This window comes from Astyanax mexicanus, chromosome 4, assembly GCF_023375975.1.
Source record: "Astyanax mexicanus isolate ESR-SI-001 chromosome 4, AstMex3_surface, whole genome shotgun sequence".
NCBI lineage: Eukaryota > Metazoa > Chordata > Actinopteri > Characiformes > Acestrorhamphidae > Astyanax > Astyanax mexicanus.
The window spans coordinates 45398103-45412627 of record NC_064411.1 but is presented as its reverse complement, the minus strand read 5'-3'; the positions used below and the strand labels follow the sequence as shown (position 1 = coordinate 45412627).

The 14525-nt window shown below is 34.6% G+C and overlaps 1 protein-coding gene across 1 annotated transcript; it reads left to right on the top strand.

Annotated features, from left to right (window-relative positions):
* The first annotated feature begins 1020 nt into the window (after window positions 1-1020).
* Window positions 1021-7616, top strand: ccl25a (chemokine (C-C motif) ligand 25a). The gene is made up of 5 exons (XM_022678985.2): window positions 1021-1122; window positions 2255-2342; window positions 4182-4299; window positions 4620-4738; window positions 6466-7616. Exons 2-4 carry the CDS (start codon window positions 2279-2281, stop codon window positions 4711-4713), a joined length of 276 nt encoding a protein of 91 aa, XP_022534706.1. The 5' UTR covers window positions 1021-1122; window positions 2255-2278; the 3' UTR covers window positions 4714-4738; window positions 6466-7616.
* The last annotated feature ends 6909 nt before the right edge of the window (window positions 7617-14525 follow it).

Below are 14525 nucleotides of genomic sequence, written 5' to 3'. Positions count from 1 at the left end.
AGGAATAGTCTCCTTACATAAATGCATAGCAGATAGTCCTTAATTTTGTGCTATGTTTAATATCCAGACTATTAGATACCAGTGTTGTACTCTATTATTAGATCACTCTGTTATGACTGCATAAAAAAACGTTTTTTTTTTATACTATGACAGTTTTATTTAAAAAAAAATTCAATATACAGCCCTGGAAAAAAGAGACCAATTTAGTTACTGAATCAGTTTCTCTGATTTTGCTATTTATAGGTATATGTTTGAGTAAAATGAGCATTGTTGTTTTATTCTATAAACTACCAACATCATTTCTCCCAAATTCCAAAAAAATGAAAACATGTAATTTAGAGCATTTATTTGCAGAAAATGAGAAATGGTTGAAATAACTAAAAGATGAAATCAATATTTGGTGGAATAACCCTAGATTTTAATCACAGTTTTTGGCATCTTGGCATGTTCTCCTCCACCATGCCAATGTCTCCACCGTCTTACGCACTGCTGTTGGATAACTTAATGCCACTCCTGGTGCAAAAAATCCATTAGTTCAGTTTGGTTTGATGGCTTGTGATCATCCATCTTCCTCTTGATAGTGTTTCAGAGTTTTAAATTTGGTAAAATCAAAGAAACTCATCATTTTAAATTTTTAAATAAGCTCTCGAAAAAAATAAGTAATGCATAAACCACCCCCACCACTCATCTCCACTCTAACCCTTAATGTATTTCAGGCAACAAACAATAATATACAAACCTTCGTATTATATCCAGATTAAACACAAGTGCACTGGATTTAAGAAAAAAAGAAGAAAAATACATGAAAATACACACATTTCAATTGTGTTCATGGTAAGTGTGTTAAAACATGTTCATTGATCTTGTCAGGTAGTAACAGATTTACACTCCTGATTAGCACATCACATTACTGATACATGCAAAAGCCTGCAGTTCAAGAACAAGCCTGGTGCGCTCTTGTTCTGTGAAAGTGAAAGTATCACTAGTGGGAATGGGTGTATAACAGGTGTCAGGTTTCACGCCTCACATCTTTATAAGAGAGCGTGCGTTAAGAGCGAGCAGAGTCCCGGGACCCAGCAGATACCCTGATCACAAGCCCTCTAATTATCCATTCTCAACCTGGTAAGTAGACTATTCTTTTGTTCTTTTGGGACTTTTTATGTTTTTTTTATGTTTATAGATCATATAGCACATTTAATGTGTTCTTTTTTGGTGATAGTTCTGATCTATTTGAATATTTAATGTATTACTACCTACACTGTATACAACTTTTATTTAACAGTAGATTGAATGAGTATTTTTATCTGGTTGACTGAGCAAAAAGCCTTTAAAATGTCTGAGTAACAATACAATGTTAAAAATAGGACTTTTAGCAGGTAGCAGGTTCCAATTTTCTTATTCTTTTTTGTGCTGAAGCTAAATATTTTTTACAGAATAGTGATGTACCAAGATTAAACTCAAATGGTCCATTTTAACTTAAAATAATGCTTTCCTGACAAATGCAAATATAAAAATTGAGAATAAAATCTGCATTTATGCATTTATAATCCAGTACATTCAGCATCTTTAACCCTTTCAGACCTGAATTTTGTGCCAGTGATGGAAAAATATAAATAATAATAATAAAAATGCTGTTTTCTGACTGTAATGCACAGAAGGTAAATCTATGTAAATGTAAATGTAAAATCTATATTAACATTAAATTAAATTAACTAAAATAAGTAACTGTTTTCTATGTCTGCTGTCTATTATGTCTTAATATCTTAATTTGCCTCTTTGGCTCTAGTGATTATTTTTTTCCAGTGTCGTGGGCAGGGCTAAGCTATTGTTTCATTGGCTTATAAACTTTTTCATTGGCTCATTTATAGTCTATTCTGACGAACAAGAGGTCTCAATTAGTGTTACGTGCAACAAAACATTTAAAAAATAAGAAAATACATGAAGTCCATTGTAATGAAAGCAGGGTCTGAACAGGTTAATAATACTGTATAGACTGTCAATAATTTAATCATGTTTCAACATTAGTGCTTTAGGTATTTTCTCAGGTTTTAGGATGTTTTTGTCAGATGAGAAAGGCTAAAAAAAGGCTTTCATTCCTTCAGATTTTATGTATCTTCTCTTTGTGATGATTTGTCCAAGGGTCAAGGCTGCAGACGTAAAGGAGATAATCTTTATGGGCTCATTAAAGAAACGCACACAGCTGGGTCACATCACACCATCTGGTTTTAAGACTTTTTTGTGTTTTTTTTTACAGAGAAACATTAACACATCTACAGCCATGAGACTCAGTGTGCTCTTCTTCCTCGTGTTCCTGGGGTTCCTCTCCATCACTTTGGCACAAGGTTATTCACACATGACATTTTATCAGATACAGAGCTGTCTCTAATGCACAATCTATGTATGTTGAATTTAGTGAACCAACAAAAATGATAGATAGATAGATAAATATTTTATCGACTCCAGGAGGAAAATTCTGGATATCCAGTAGCAGGTATACATAGAACACAGATGTTACAAAAAAGGATAAGATAGAATGATACAGATAAAAATACACAAAAAAATTAAGTATAGACAATAAATAAATGTAGAAAAACTCAGAAAAACGCACAAAAAGACAAAAAGCTACTGAAACAGGCAACCACTCGCATTAGTGCCTGAAATGCGTTAATCTCCTAACTGAAGTTAATAGTTTTATTGACCCTAGAACAGAACCTTGAGGGACTCACCCAACACAATATACTAACCTGTTCCCAAGCAATTCCTTAAAGTCTCTAAATTAAAATCAGTATGAATGAATGAAAAATAAACATAGGGACCTATAGGGGTAATTTCCTGGACATGGCTCAAAAAAATTAATCCTTCTTTTTAAATGGGAGAACTCACATATTTTATACCAATTTTTCTCGGTACTTTAACTGACTAACAAAATTCAGTTTTGTTAAATTAAACTATTCAAGCAACAAAACATAAATCAAAAGTAAAGGAAACACATGTTTAAAAACTCAATTTGCACAGTACGGACATGAATTAGGTACATTACCAGAATTTTGCATTGTTTTAGTGAAACAAGTGTTATAAAGTTGGTTTAATTTACAAACAAAAAATGCTAAAAAAAAAAAAAGTACAACAAAGGTTCATTTTTCAACATTGATCATGTAAAAGAGAGATGCATGTGAAGAACGTTTTTAAAAGTTTAAAGCAGTGGATGCAATCTCACTGTATCTTCCTCACACACAAGTACAGTTATGCAACAAAACATTTTATTTAGAGTATAGTTCAACTTTTACTCCTTATACACTGACAAATATTTACATTACAAATGCCTGGCAAAAGTTCATAAAGAAACTATCTAAGTGAAATGAGGGCGCACAGCAGTGTAGATAGCTTTTGTTTGTATTAGCAGATTATGTAAGAGATACCAGCTGGAGTGGACTAAACAGATTAAGCCCAAACAGATGTTCAGCTCATTCTTGAGTTCAACAAATCTTTTCTTGAGAGACTTTTTAAGAGAAAATCTTCAGAAATGTAAAAAGTGTAAAACTGTCACTTGGGTCATACCATTCAGAGTGTCTTCTGTATTTTTTACAATGAAACATAATTGTTATTTATGTACTTTTATATTGTTTGTACATTGGTCAGCAAAAGTGCTGAATATGTGGCATCATGCCACCTCTAATAATAAGCACAGAAAACTATTTTTTTAGATTTTATGCACATATTATTAAATTGCATAGATTTATATAATTACCTGACTGACACTGATACTGCAACTTTGAGCCATCAAAGCCCATCAAGCCCATACCTGAACTGTTAAAAATACATTTATCTAAATCTACTTTTAATAAGAGAGCTAAACCTAAACAACATTACATTTAAACTATTAAAAAATATTAATATTAATACAATATTCTTCCCTGAGAAGCCTAGATCACAGGCATGTCTCAATTAAGGCTTGGTGATTAGGGGTTAGGCATTCACATGATAGTTTGGGCTAATGAATAAAAAAAAAAGTTTTATTATTGTAATTGTAATATTTATTCCTGATATCATATTGATACAGATTCTCTGGCCGTCACGCCCCTCTATATTACAGTATGTTAATAAAGATGTTGACTTGCTTTATTTAGAACTGTATCTAATCTAAATCTAATGCTGAACATGCTGACAACTTTTTTCCACAGGTTCCTATGAGGACTGCTGTCTGCGCTATGTTAGCAGCATAAGCTCACACAGGATGAAAAATGTGGTCAGCTACAGACATCAGGTGCTGGATGGGAGCTGCAACATCCGGGCAGTTGTGTGAGTACAAAATAATTCACCTCCATTTGATTCAGAATTTTCTTTACAAATTCACCATGTGAAAAATGTTCAAAAGTGAAAAAACAAATACTGTAAATCAATTAAAATTCCACTTTTGTATTTACATTAATGGAATTCCTCAGAATTCAGCAGAGTGGATTATAAAAATGCTCTATGGTCACTGTAGGTGATCTGAAACCCCGACTATATTATTACAAATACTGTATATGTAGAATTTCCTCTGTTCTGCTTTAATCTTGCTCTGTATAAACTTGTTAATAAAAATAATAATGGTAATAAACTTTATTTTCTCTCCTCAGGTTCAAGATGAGGAAAGGCAGAGTCTTCTGTGCGAACCCCAAAGTTAAATGGGTGAAGAAACTGATGGATAGAGTTGACAAGCTGTCGAAGTAGGGTCAGAGAACGTGAGACAACAGAGGTAACAGAATGGGTTTAATGTCAGATACACCATTACCATATGATTAACATGTGATTAATGATAAAAGTGCATACATTCCAAATTGTTGGTGAACTTCACAGATTTAAAATGCAGATCTACAGCCCAGGACGTGTAAGACACTTGTTTTAGATCATCTGCTAAAATCTTAGCCCTTGATGAGCTAAATCGAGTGTGTTGTGGTCAGAGAAAACCAATTGTTAAGCTTGCCTAGAAGTTCTTGCCTGTAATTTTCATTATTTCATATATATTTGGGTTTGAAATCCTCAGAGCCTGTATATAAACCCACACCCTACACTCTCATAACTGTAGTACTAATTCTTTAATAATACAAGTTTCATAGGCTTTACAATAGAACCCTGAGGAACTCCATAATTCCCAATAGTTTTTGCATCAATTTTTTAAAAATGGATAAATAATTACCGTAAGGTTCAAAGGGATGCAATATAGTCACCATAGAGTGTGAGACGTCTCAGCAGACATACTGAACCTCCCAGAAACAATAATTCATCAATAATTGGTGCTTACAAATGTTGGTAAGGGCCACACTTTAGCACCTTAGCACCAGTAGTTGTTTATAACATGTTTGAACTATGTTTAAATATACCTGCTTAACCCCTAAAAGCCTAGGTTTATTATCCAGTTGTGCGCTTCCCAAAATGTTCTTAAAATGACAAGTATTTCCCGAAAACCTTTGTAAATTATCTGGTGTTTAATCTTCTTAGCTAAAACATAAACCTCATAAGCCTTAATGTATCTATTAGTAATATTTTAATCCATGGTAGTGTTGTATTGTAATACCTGGTTTTACAACAGAACAGCAGTGATGGTCATTTTGATTTATTACTGACACAATAAACCACCTGTGTTAGCAGATTAAAAAGAAAAATACACATTTGGATGTAAAACATGTCCATATATTGTCCATAAAATAAACCTGGTGTGAGAAATGGCTACAAAAGTCCAATTTCAAAACAGTACATAGAGTTTTCTGACCCTTACACTACTCCCCTGATATAAATCTCACACAAGTTGCCAGATTGACACATAGTGGCAAGAGATGTCAATTCTTATTATATAGCTGATCAGTGAATATATACAATTCACTGCCCAAATTGCCTCTGTACTATGTTAGTGGTGGTGGTAAATTACCCAGCTATGGTTATCGAACCTTACCGAAGCTCAATGATTACCTGTTCAGCAGTAAAATAGGCAGCTTGCCCCTTTTCATGGCTGCAGCACACTTTTTGCATGCTGCTGTCTATACCTGGCAAACCTGAGTGTGGAAATGGGACTGGGGAAGTGGGCAGATTTGGAGGCTAAATCCACACAGATTTAAATCATCATTTATTAGCAGTTATGTAGTAAATATTTATCTGTTATTAGTCTAAATAAAAATATATATTTATGTGGTTCAGTTTTTAGTTTAGATGAGCTTTACACTTGTTCTTAATGTTGAGGACAATTGTATGTTATTGAGAAACGCACCCCAGATCTTGATTGTAATGCAGAAATTGCTGTGAATTATTTGGTAACAGTTCAGTTTAGCTGATCTTGTGGAGTCCCACAGGGTTCTATTGCAAGGACAATTAAAATTTATGTTAATTATGTATGTGTGTAATATTATGAACGTTATGAAAGTGTGGGATTTGTGTGGGTTTGGATGCAGAGTAATACTGATCACTTTTTTTCTCATTGTTTCTTTGCAGGGTTCAGAAGACTAATGTTCGGATCTACAGTTTGAACCTGAGAGGATGCCAGCACCCTCTGATGTTTCTGTCCTGAGGTCTTGCTGTCTCGCTGTGGTTCCACCTGCTGTCTCAGACTCAGCTTTGGCGTACTGGCTACCCAGCATGCATTGCAGCCAGATGTTAGCGGACTTTATTTTGTAGCTCTTCCTGCATTTTGTCCAAACTATAAGCTGCTAATATCACCACTCTTTCCCATGTTTCCTACACAACACTACTGTCCACTTCCTGCGGCCCAGTGGGCAGCGCCCGGATCTGGGTGCACATGTGAGAGTACGGAGGGCTGCATGTGTAAGCTATTAAGAGATAAAGAATGTCTGTAATCGTTCACGCTTTTATGGCCAGGAGCTTCGCGGTAGCTGATAACGCTATAGTCCAATCGTGGGTGGAACAGTTTTGCAATCAGATCAAATATTGTTTTTCACCTGTTTCCTTATGAGATTAGCTGTAACGAGAGTGCGTCTTTCACTGGGAGTAACCTTTGAACTTGTAAGTATTGTGTATATTGTTCTCTCTGCTTTGACGTTTGCCTCGCACAAGTTAATTGTCGTAATTATTGTTATAATAATGCTGAATGCTGTTATAATTCTATATAACTTTAAATTGTTATTGTTTTTTTGAGGTACACTGATAAATGTACAGTTGATACAAAATATTTTGCAAAAATGCCAAAGAAGACCCATTTTGGTCCCAACAAAAATCTTCAGTTGGTACATAATCCAAAAAAATATTCATAAATCGCATAATTGTTCTCAGCAATGCTCTTTAATGATGGATCCATGATGGTCTTTTTCAATTGAAAAAAACAAACTCTTAAAAACACTTTTTTTGTAAAAGAGATAAATGTAAATGTGATTAACTTTTAAAGCTTTAAAGGCTTTGCTCAATTTATGTTTTCAGCAGTCAAACTTTTGTAAATGTCATTTTATTCACTTTTTATAGCAACAATAAGCCTGTAAATGTTTAACTATTGCACATCTGAGTCACATGGAATTTGTCAAGGGAGTTTCCTTTGTCATTTCAATTACTACTTTTCAGATGAACTATTTTTGTATTGCTTGTCAATATTTGTGTTTATACTTCACTAATAAAAGATGGTGAGTTTCCTCTTACAGTGAAGAATTTTCAATAAATGTGTTCAAAAGCTACAGTTGTCAATAAAGAAAAGGTTTTCTATGAATGGTATATGGATGAATAATTTCATTACTAAATGAAACTATATATTAAATAACTGATAAATATTAGCACAATAAATGTCAGATAATAACCTTGGATCTCAATTTTGCTGCTTTTGACTTTCCAAAGTACTGTAAATTGGGTGGTTCTTCTTACATTGTGTCCATATTTCATGATAAATGGACTAATAGAAATGTTAAAAAATGACAAAGAAAATATTTTACATTGACTTTTATTGAACGTTAAGAAGGTTTTTTCCTTTTCCTGTAAAGTTGCCATTACGGAGATTCACAATTTTAATACATAAAGCAACTGAAGTTCTGAATTCTGGCTGCTGTTTCAACTCTTTACAACTTTATATCTAAGAGGACTGTCCAAGCCAGTCACATGTGCCCATCCTAAGACCTGGTCCTATTCCAGCATATTAAGATAAAAAAGACAAATAACTGCAAGTATTTAAAACTAATTGGAATGAACCCATTCCAAGCCTGGGTTTGTTCATGGCTGACAGATTAGATTATACAAAATTATTCATAGGCCCACACTAAAACTCTTTACGCTCATTTATTCAATACTCTTATAATTGTCATCAGTAACGTGTAAGTAACACTAAATGTAAAACACTCTTATTGTGTTGCACTCCAACAAGAAAATGTTTAGATATATTTTTGTGTTTCTTTTTTGGTGTTTTACATAATTATACAAGTAAGCATTTATGTAAAATCTAACAGCTTACAATACTTATAGTATGTCTTATATTTACATCTGAAAGAGTAACACTTTATTTTGAGTGGTCCTTTTCTAAATGTTTTCTAAACCAATCAAAAGTATCAGTAACACATTAACAAATGTTATACATATATAAAGCTCTGGAAAAAAAATAGGAGACTTCAGTTTCTGAATCAGTTTCTTTGATTGTGCTTTTTATAGGTATATGTTTAAGTAAAATGAACATTGTTGTTTTATTCTGTAACCACAGACAACATTTCTCCCAAACTCCAAATGAAAAGATTGTCATTTAGAGCATTTATTTGCAGAAAATGAGAAATGGCTGAAATAACAAAAAAGATGCAGAGCTTTCAGACCTTAAATAATGCAAAGAAAACAAGTTCATATTTATAAAGTTTTAAGAGTTCAAAAATTAATATTTGGTGGAATAACACTGGTTTTTAATCACAATTTTCATGCATCTTGGCATGTTCTCCTCCACCAGTCTTGCACACTGCTTTTGGGTAACTTTATGCCATTTCTGGTGCAAAAGTTTAAGCAGTTCAGCTTGGTTTGATGACTTGTGATCATCCATCTTCCTCTTGATTATATTTCAGAGGTTTTCATTTTTTTTTTAAGTGGTCACTTATCTTTTTCCAGATATGTATACATATCCTGGCAAAAAAAAAAAAAAGACGGCACATGCTCTAATATTTAGTTGGACTGCCTTTAGCTTTGATTGCAGCACACATTCACTGTGGCACACATTCACTTTATTAGACCTATTATATCTGCAACGTCTTGAACATCTTGAACTCGGACACTTCAAACAAAGTGAAAAACAACTGGATTCTTTAGAATTCTTCAAGCCTCTTGATGATCTACTGAATGTTCAGATGATGCTACATCATTACTGTTTGTTTAATTTAAAAAGGACTCAAAATAAAGTGCTACCATGGGGTTTACAAGTTCCAAAGAGCTGAGAATGGCCCTCAATGAATGTCAATTACCTTTCCAGAGTGAACAAACATAACCCCATTTTCTTGTAAGTTTACTTTCACTTTGCGAGTATTATAAAAGAATCAGTCAACTGGATTACACTGTCAGTGCGTGAGGACTTTGTTCATTCAGGGATCAATACCAACGACCTGTTTCCAACTTTCGCAAAACCTGAGAGAGAGAGACTTCTCGTTTTCATGCTTATTGAAGTGTGTTATGTTCTGTATATATACATATGCCTCTGTGCCTCTGAGCATCACATGCGTCGGCCGAGCGCACGTTTGAGCACGCTGCCTGTCGTCTTCGGGTTCATATTTTTTGGCAGTAGGTAACATGCCAAGGTTCCTTCTCTCCCGTCTTCAAGGCTGTTTTCATTTCCCCGTCGGTGGCCGAGGCACGTTGGCTCAGATAGCACCTCAGCAGAACGCACCCTCAGACTTGGCTCCCTCAGTGATTGATTGCTTCCAATCCTTACAGTTGCCTTCGAGACCAAAACATCCTGGAGGCAAACATGAGGTGTTCTCCTCATCAACTGAGAAAATGAGACTTACTACCTTTGAATTATAAGTTGGTGGTCAGGGTCCAATTTGCAGAGAGAGCTGAGAAGTTGAAGGAAAGATGACATCACTGCAATCAAACTTTATACTGATGAGATTCCTGTTTGAAGAATAAAATTAAAAATCATAGCGTCACCCTTTTCTATGGAAGGGAAGAAGGGTACTAATAGATGGGCACTTATTCAAATGTCTTGATCTAAAGAGCACTTTATAATTTATTGAATAACCCTTTAACCCTAGCAGGTACTTTATTCCCACAAAACTGGCAACAAAAGGGACAATTTGTCTCATCTTTGACATACTGTAACACACAGATGTACGTTTACAGAGAAACTTTAAAGTAAAATACTGTTTTGACTTGAGTTCTGAGGTTATTTCTCTTAGGACATTTCAATATTTGTTATTTTACACAAATCTGTTCTTTTTTACTGGCTTCTGGTATCATTTATTTTGCATAATAAATAAGTGTCCTCCCAGCCATTACTAAGCATTAGTGTCACATTCTTGTCCTGTTTTCTTGTCCTGTTTTCTGTCCTTCCTGTTCTATCTCTGTGTTATTTCCCATCTTCCTATGCTCCGTAGCACATGGCTCTGTGTTGTTCTCCTTGTCTCTGCCCTTGTCTTCAGTGCCTCCACCTTTGTCGTTTGAAGCTCCGCTTCCTCATTACCTGTCCCAGGTGTTTCCTGTTTAATGTTTCCATGTGTATTTATAGCTCCTGTGTTACTGTGTCTGTTCTTGTGCATTTTCATGTCTGTTTGATTGCTCCTTGTATTTGTTTTCAGTCCTAGTTTATTATTTTGTCTGATTGGCAAGTCCTGTCTGTTTTGTGTTTATTTACGGTTTCCTGTTTATTTTTCTGATTAATAAATATAATTTGCATTAACGTCAACCACCTCATTTCCCAGCTGCAACCGTAACAATTAGTGTGTAGTTTTGCCCACCAGAGCTACTGTCCCTTGGGTATTCAGTTATGTTTTATGTAGTGATTGATTGCTTTACTTTGCACATGTTATTGAAATGCAGTCTTGCAGAAAGTTATCTGTATTTAAAAACAAAAAAAACATGATTCTACAAAATTAACAAAGTTGTAAAATTTAAAATCTAGACTACAAAATGACTAAATTTCCATCCTCTCATCTTCTTATCTGCTTCTTAAGGTCAGGGGAGCAGCGGTTCAAGAATTATTGTGCACAGGGCAAGAACACCTCCTTTGGTTTTTAATTGTATTGTATTTTGAAGTCCTACATTTTTTCAGCATGATAAGCAACATCCATAGCATTGAATGAAAAGACAAGTAGGTCTGCAGGATCTGCAGAATGAAATTAAAAACATGTGCGTGACTCACTGTAGGAATTAGGGCAGAAAGCAAGGAGAAACAGGTCAAAATTGAAAGTAATAAATTAAAGTAATAAATTCAGCCTACAGCTAGAATTAAACTAAAAAAAATAACATCAATAAAGATGTAGCTGTGAGGCTCATCAGCCTGACAGAATAGCATTAAGGCAGTTATCTTTCCTGTCTTTTGTTGGTCCATTACCTGTGACAGGCTCTGTTAATCGTTAATGGTGACTTTGGTCAATAGGAATGCTCCTGTGTTTTGGATGTGGAATTAGGTTACCTCTTCAAAAGATCTTCAGGAGAACGATGCGTGCTAATGTCTGCAGGAAACAGTTCTCAACACGCTGGATTGGTAATTCCACATGCTGGAATGCCATACAGTGTGGATACTGTAGAAAATAGAAGATATTCTTCTGACACTCCACTGTATGGACCATGAACAACACTCTTAGATGGTTGTTGATTACTTATTTTTCCATATAACAGATTCTTTTTTTTTTCGTATTAAATGCTCAAGTTGGCACTAAGTCTTGTCAGAGCATGTATACTATTGTCCTTGTATTAAAAATTATTTTCCAACCTTTTACAAGACTGTATCATATTAAGGTGTGACTGGCTGTGAGGCAAGTTCTAACAGTTGCTAAAATGTTGTTATGAAAGGTTATGTTTAGCACATTTGACATGTTTTATATATATCATACTAATAGTAAAAATCTATGCATATAATTCCAAAAAATATAATTTAAATTGAAACATATGGCTTAATTATAATTGTGTTAAAACTAACTCTATGCATGCTTTTTATATTTTTGCCTGTTTTTAACAGATAACACTGAACTACCAGTCACAAGATTTAGAAATGTTACAAAATCCAGTGTACAAAATCTTGCAGTAAACTGCCAGGGCCCTTAAAGAGAACAAATTAACTAAAAACTGAAAAAGTACTTTTAATATAGTAAATGTCTATTGTAAAAGTATATTTGAAAAAGAAAGAAAAATAATCTATTGTTTAAAATAGAAATTCAATGGTAAAATTATAGTTTACAAAGCCTTTGTCTGTAGTAAAGCAGTGTTACTTCACTCTCTACTGCAGCATTTACACACAGCACATTCACACTTCATAATAACTAAAAAAGATGCAGAAACACAGAGAACTCTGTAGCTATTGAACGTATACGTTTTTTTGTTTAAAGAAATGACAGATGAAGCCAGAGAGCAGTGAGTACTGTTTCCTGCACCTTTAAAGACTCTGGAAACTGGAGAAAACTAGTACAGGAAGAGTCATGTTTGGCTGACCCACATGGCAACAGCTTTAGCCTTTAGCTCGGCTTAGCATTGGACAGTAGTGTAAATCGTCAATGTCCAATGAAAAACACTTATCTCCAAAACAGCAACTTTACAGGAGAGAGAAAATAACTTTCAGTGGAAGTCAATGTAAAAAGAGTTTATTTCAGGTCATTTTGAAGAGTTTCTATTGGTCTGTTCATCAAGAAATTTTGGTACAGTGTAAGGGACAGTTTGTCTGTTCAAATTATATAGTAAACTAAAAATCGCCAAAAATGGAAATAAGTGGGTTTTTTTTTATTGGACAGTGACGATATTCATTTTATATCTAGGCTATTGACTTGAAGTCTTTTTTTTTTTTTTTGCGAAAACATGTGCCAAGTGCTATTAAATGTACACGTTTTCTGTTTAGAGAAATTACAGATGACAGATTTGTATAGATGAAGCCAGAGAGCAGTGAGTACTGTTTCCTGCACCTTTAAAAGACTCATGGAAACTGAAGAAAACTAGTACAGAAAGAGACCATGTTTGGCTGACCCACATGGCAATGCCTTTAGCTCATTTTAACATTGAACAGTAGTGTATATTAATTTTATATCTAGGCTATTGATGTGGATTTTTTTTTTTTTTTTTTTTTTGCAAAAAACTGGGCCAAGTGCCCAGTGCATGCTAAAGTAAAAATAGCACGATACCAATCTATATGATAAAAAAAAGCTGCTTGACTGGAAGTATTGCACATTACTTTTTTTTTTGCATATTTTGATTTGCAGTTGCAATTGCTTTGTGGATTTATGTAGAAAGTGAACATAAATGCAGCAGCTCTGAGAGGATTTAAACAATTGAAAAAGTGCTAAAATCATACAGAGTCAAAACTATAGATTATTTATTTTATTTTTGACTTATACACTAATTAACTAAAAACATTAATGATCACGTAGTCATTTCATAGCAAATCTTGGGTAATATCTCTCTAATGTCTGTGAACGATCTTAGATGATATAATGTACTGTATATTAAAATGATAATACAGGTTAAAGCATAGTTTAAATAGTTGCAAAAGAGTTGTGCTCTGTCTGGCACTAATAAGCCAGTTATAAATGAAATGTCAAGTTGTAATTACAACATTTTTTATAGTTTATTCTTATTTCATAATCAAATATTAAACTGTGAGTCGTTCCTTAGTATGTATGTTACTGATTCTCTCAAACGGAAAATATGGGTCACTGCTCCTATTCACTGGACACTGTACATGTGAGTCACGCGTAATCTATGATTAGCGATGAGTGCTGGTCCCTGATGGATGATGATGACTCAGAAAACCTGTTTGCTCTAACATTGCGCTCGATGAATATTCTTGCAGTTCTATTATTACTCTGCTTGAGCTATATCCCTCAGCTATGACACACTTTCATATATTTCTCCCTCCTGTTCTGTATACACGATTAGCCATAACATTAATACCACCGCTTCGTTTTTTTCTTCACTTATTGTGCATTTTATCAGCTTCACTGATCACATAATGGAATACAATGTGTGTTGTGCTGTTAAAAGTGGATCATACACAGCAGTGCTGCTGGAGTTCTTAAACACTGTAAACTCTATTAGACACACCTACCTAGCTGCTTTGCATTGTAGAGATAAAGTCAGTATTTTTCATCTAGTCCTTCATCAGTGGTCACAGGACGCTGTGCAACGGGATGCTGTACACGGCACTTCCCTCAGGATGCTTCCCACAGGATGCTGTCCACAGGGTACTGTCCACAGGATGGTGTGCACGGGACACTGCCCACAGGATGCTATCCACAGGATGCTGTCCACAGGATGCCTCCAACAGAACACTGTCCACAGGATGCTGTCCACAGGATGCTGTCCACAGGATGCCTCCAACAGAACACTGTCCACAGGATGCTGTCCACAGGATGCTGCCAAGATGATGCTGTCCACAGGATTCTGCCCAC

Bases quoted from the DNA above. Each gene is read 5' to 3' on its own strand.
- ccl25a (XM_022678985.2), top strand. From the start codon at position 2,279: ATGAGACTCAGTGTGCTCTTCTTCCTCGTGTTCCTGGGGTTCCTCTCC. The intron at 2,343-4,181 runs GTTATTCACACA...TTTTTTCCACAG, and splicing joins CTCCATCACTTTGGCACAAG to GTTCCTATGAGGACTGCTGT. The intron at 4,300-4,619 runs GTGAGTACAAAA...TTCTCTCCTCAG, and splicing joins TGCAACATCCGGGCAGTTGT to GTTCAAGATGAGGAAAGGCA.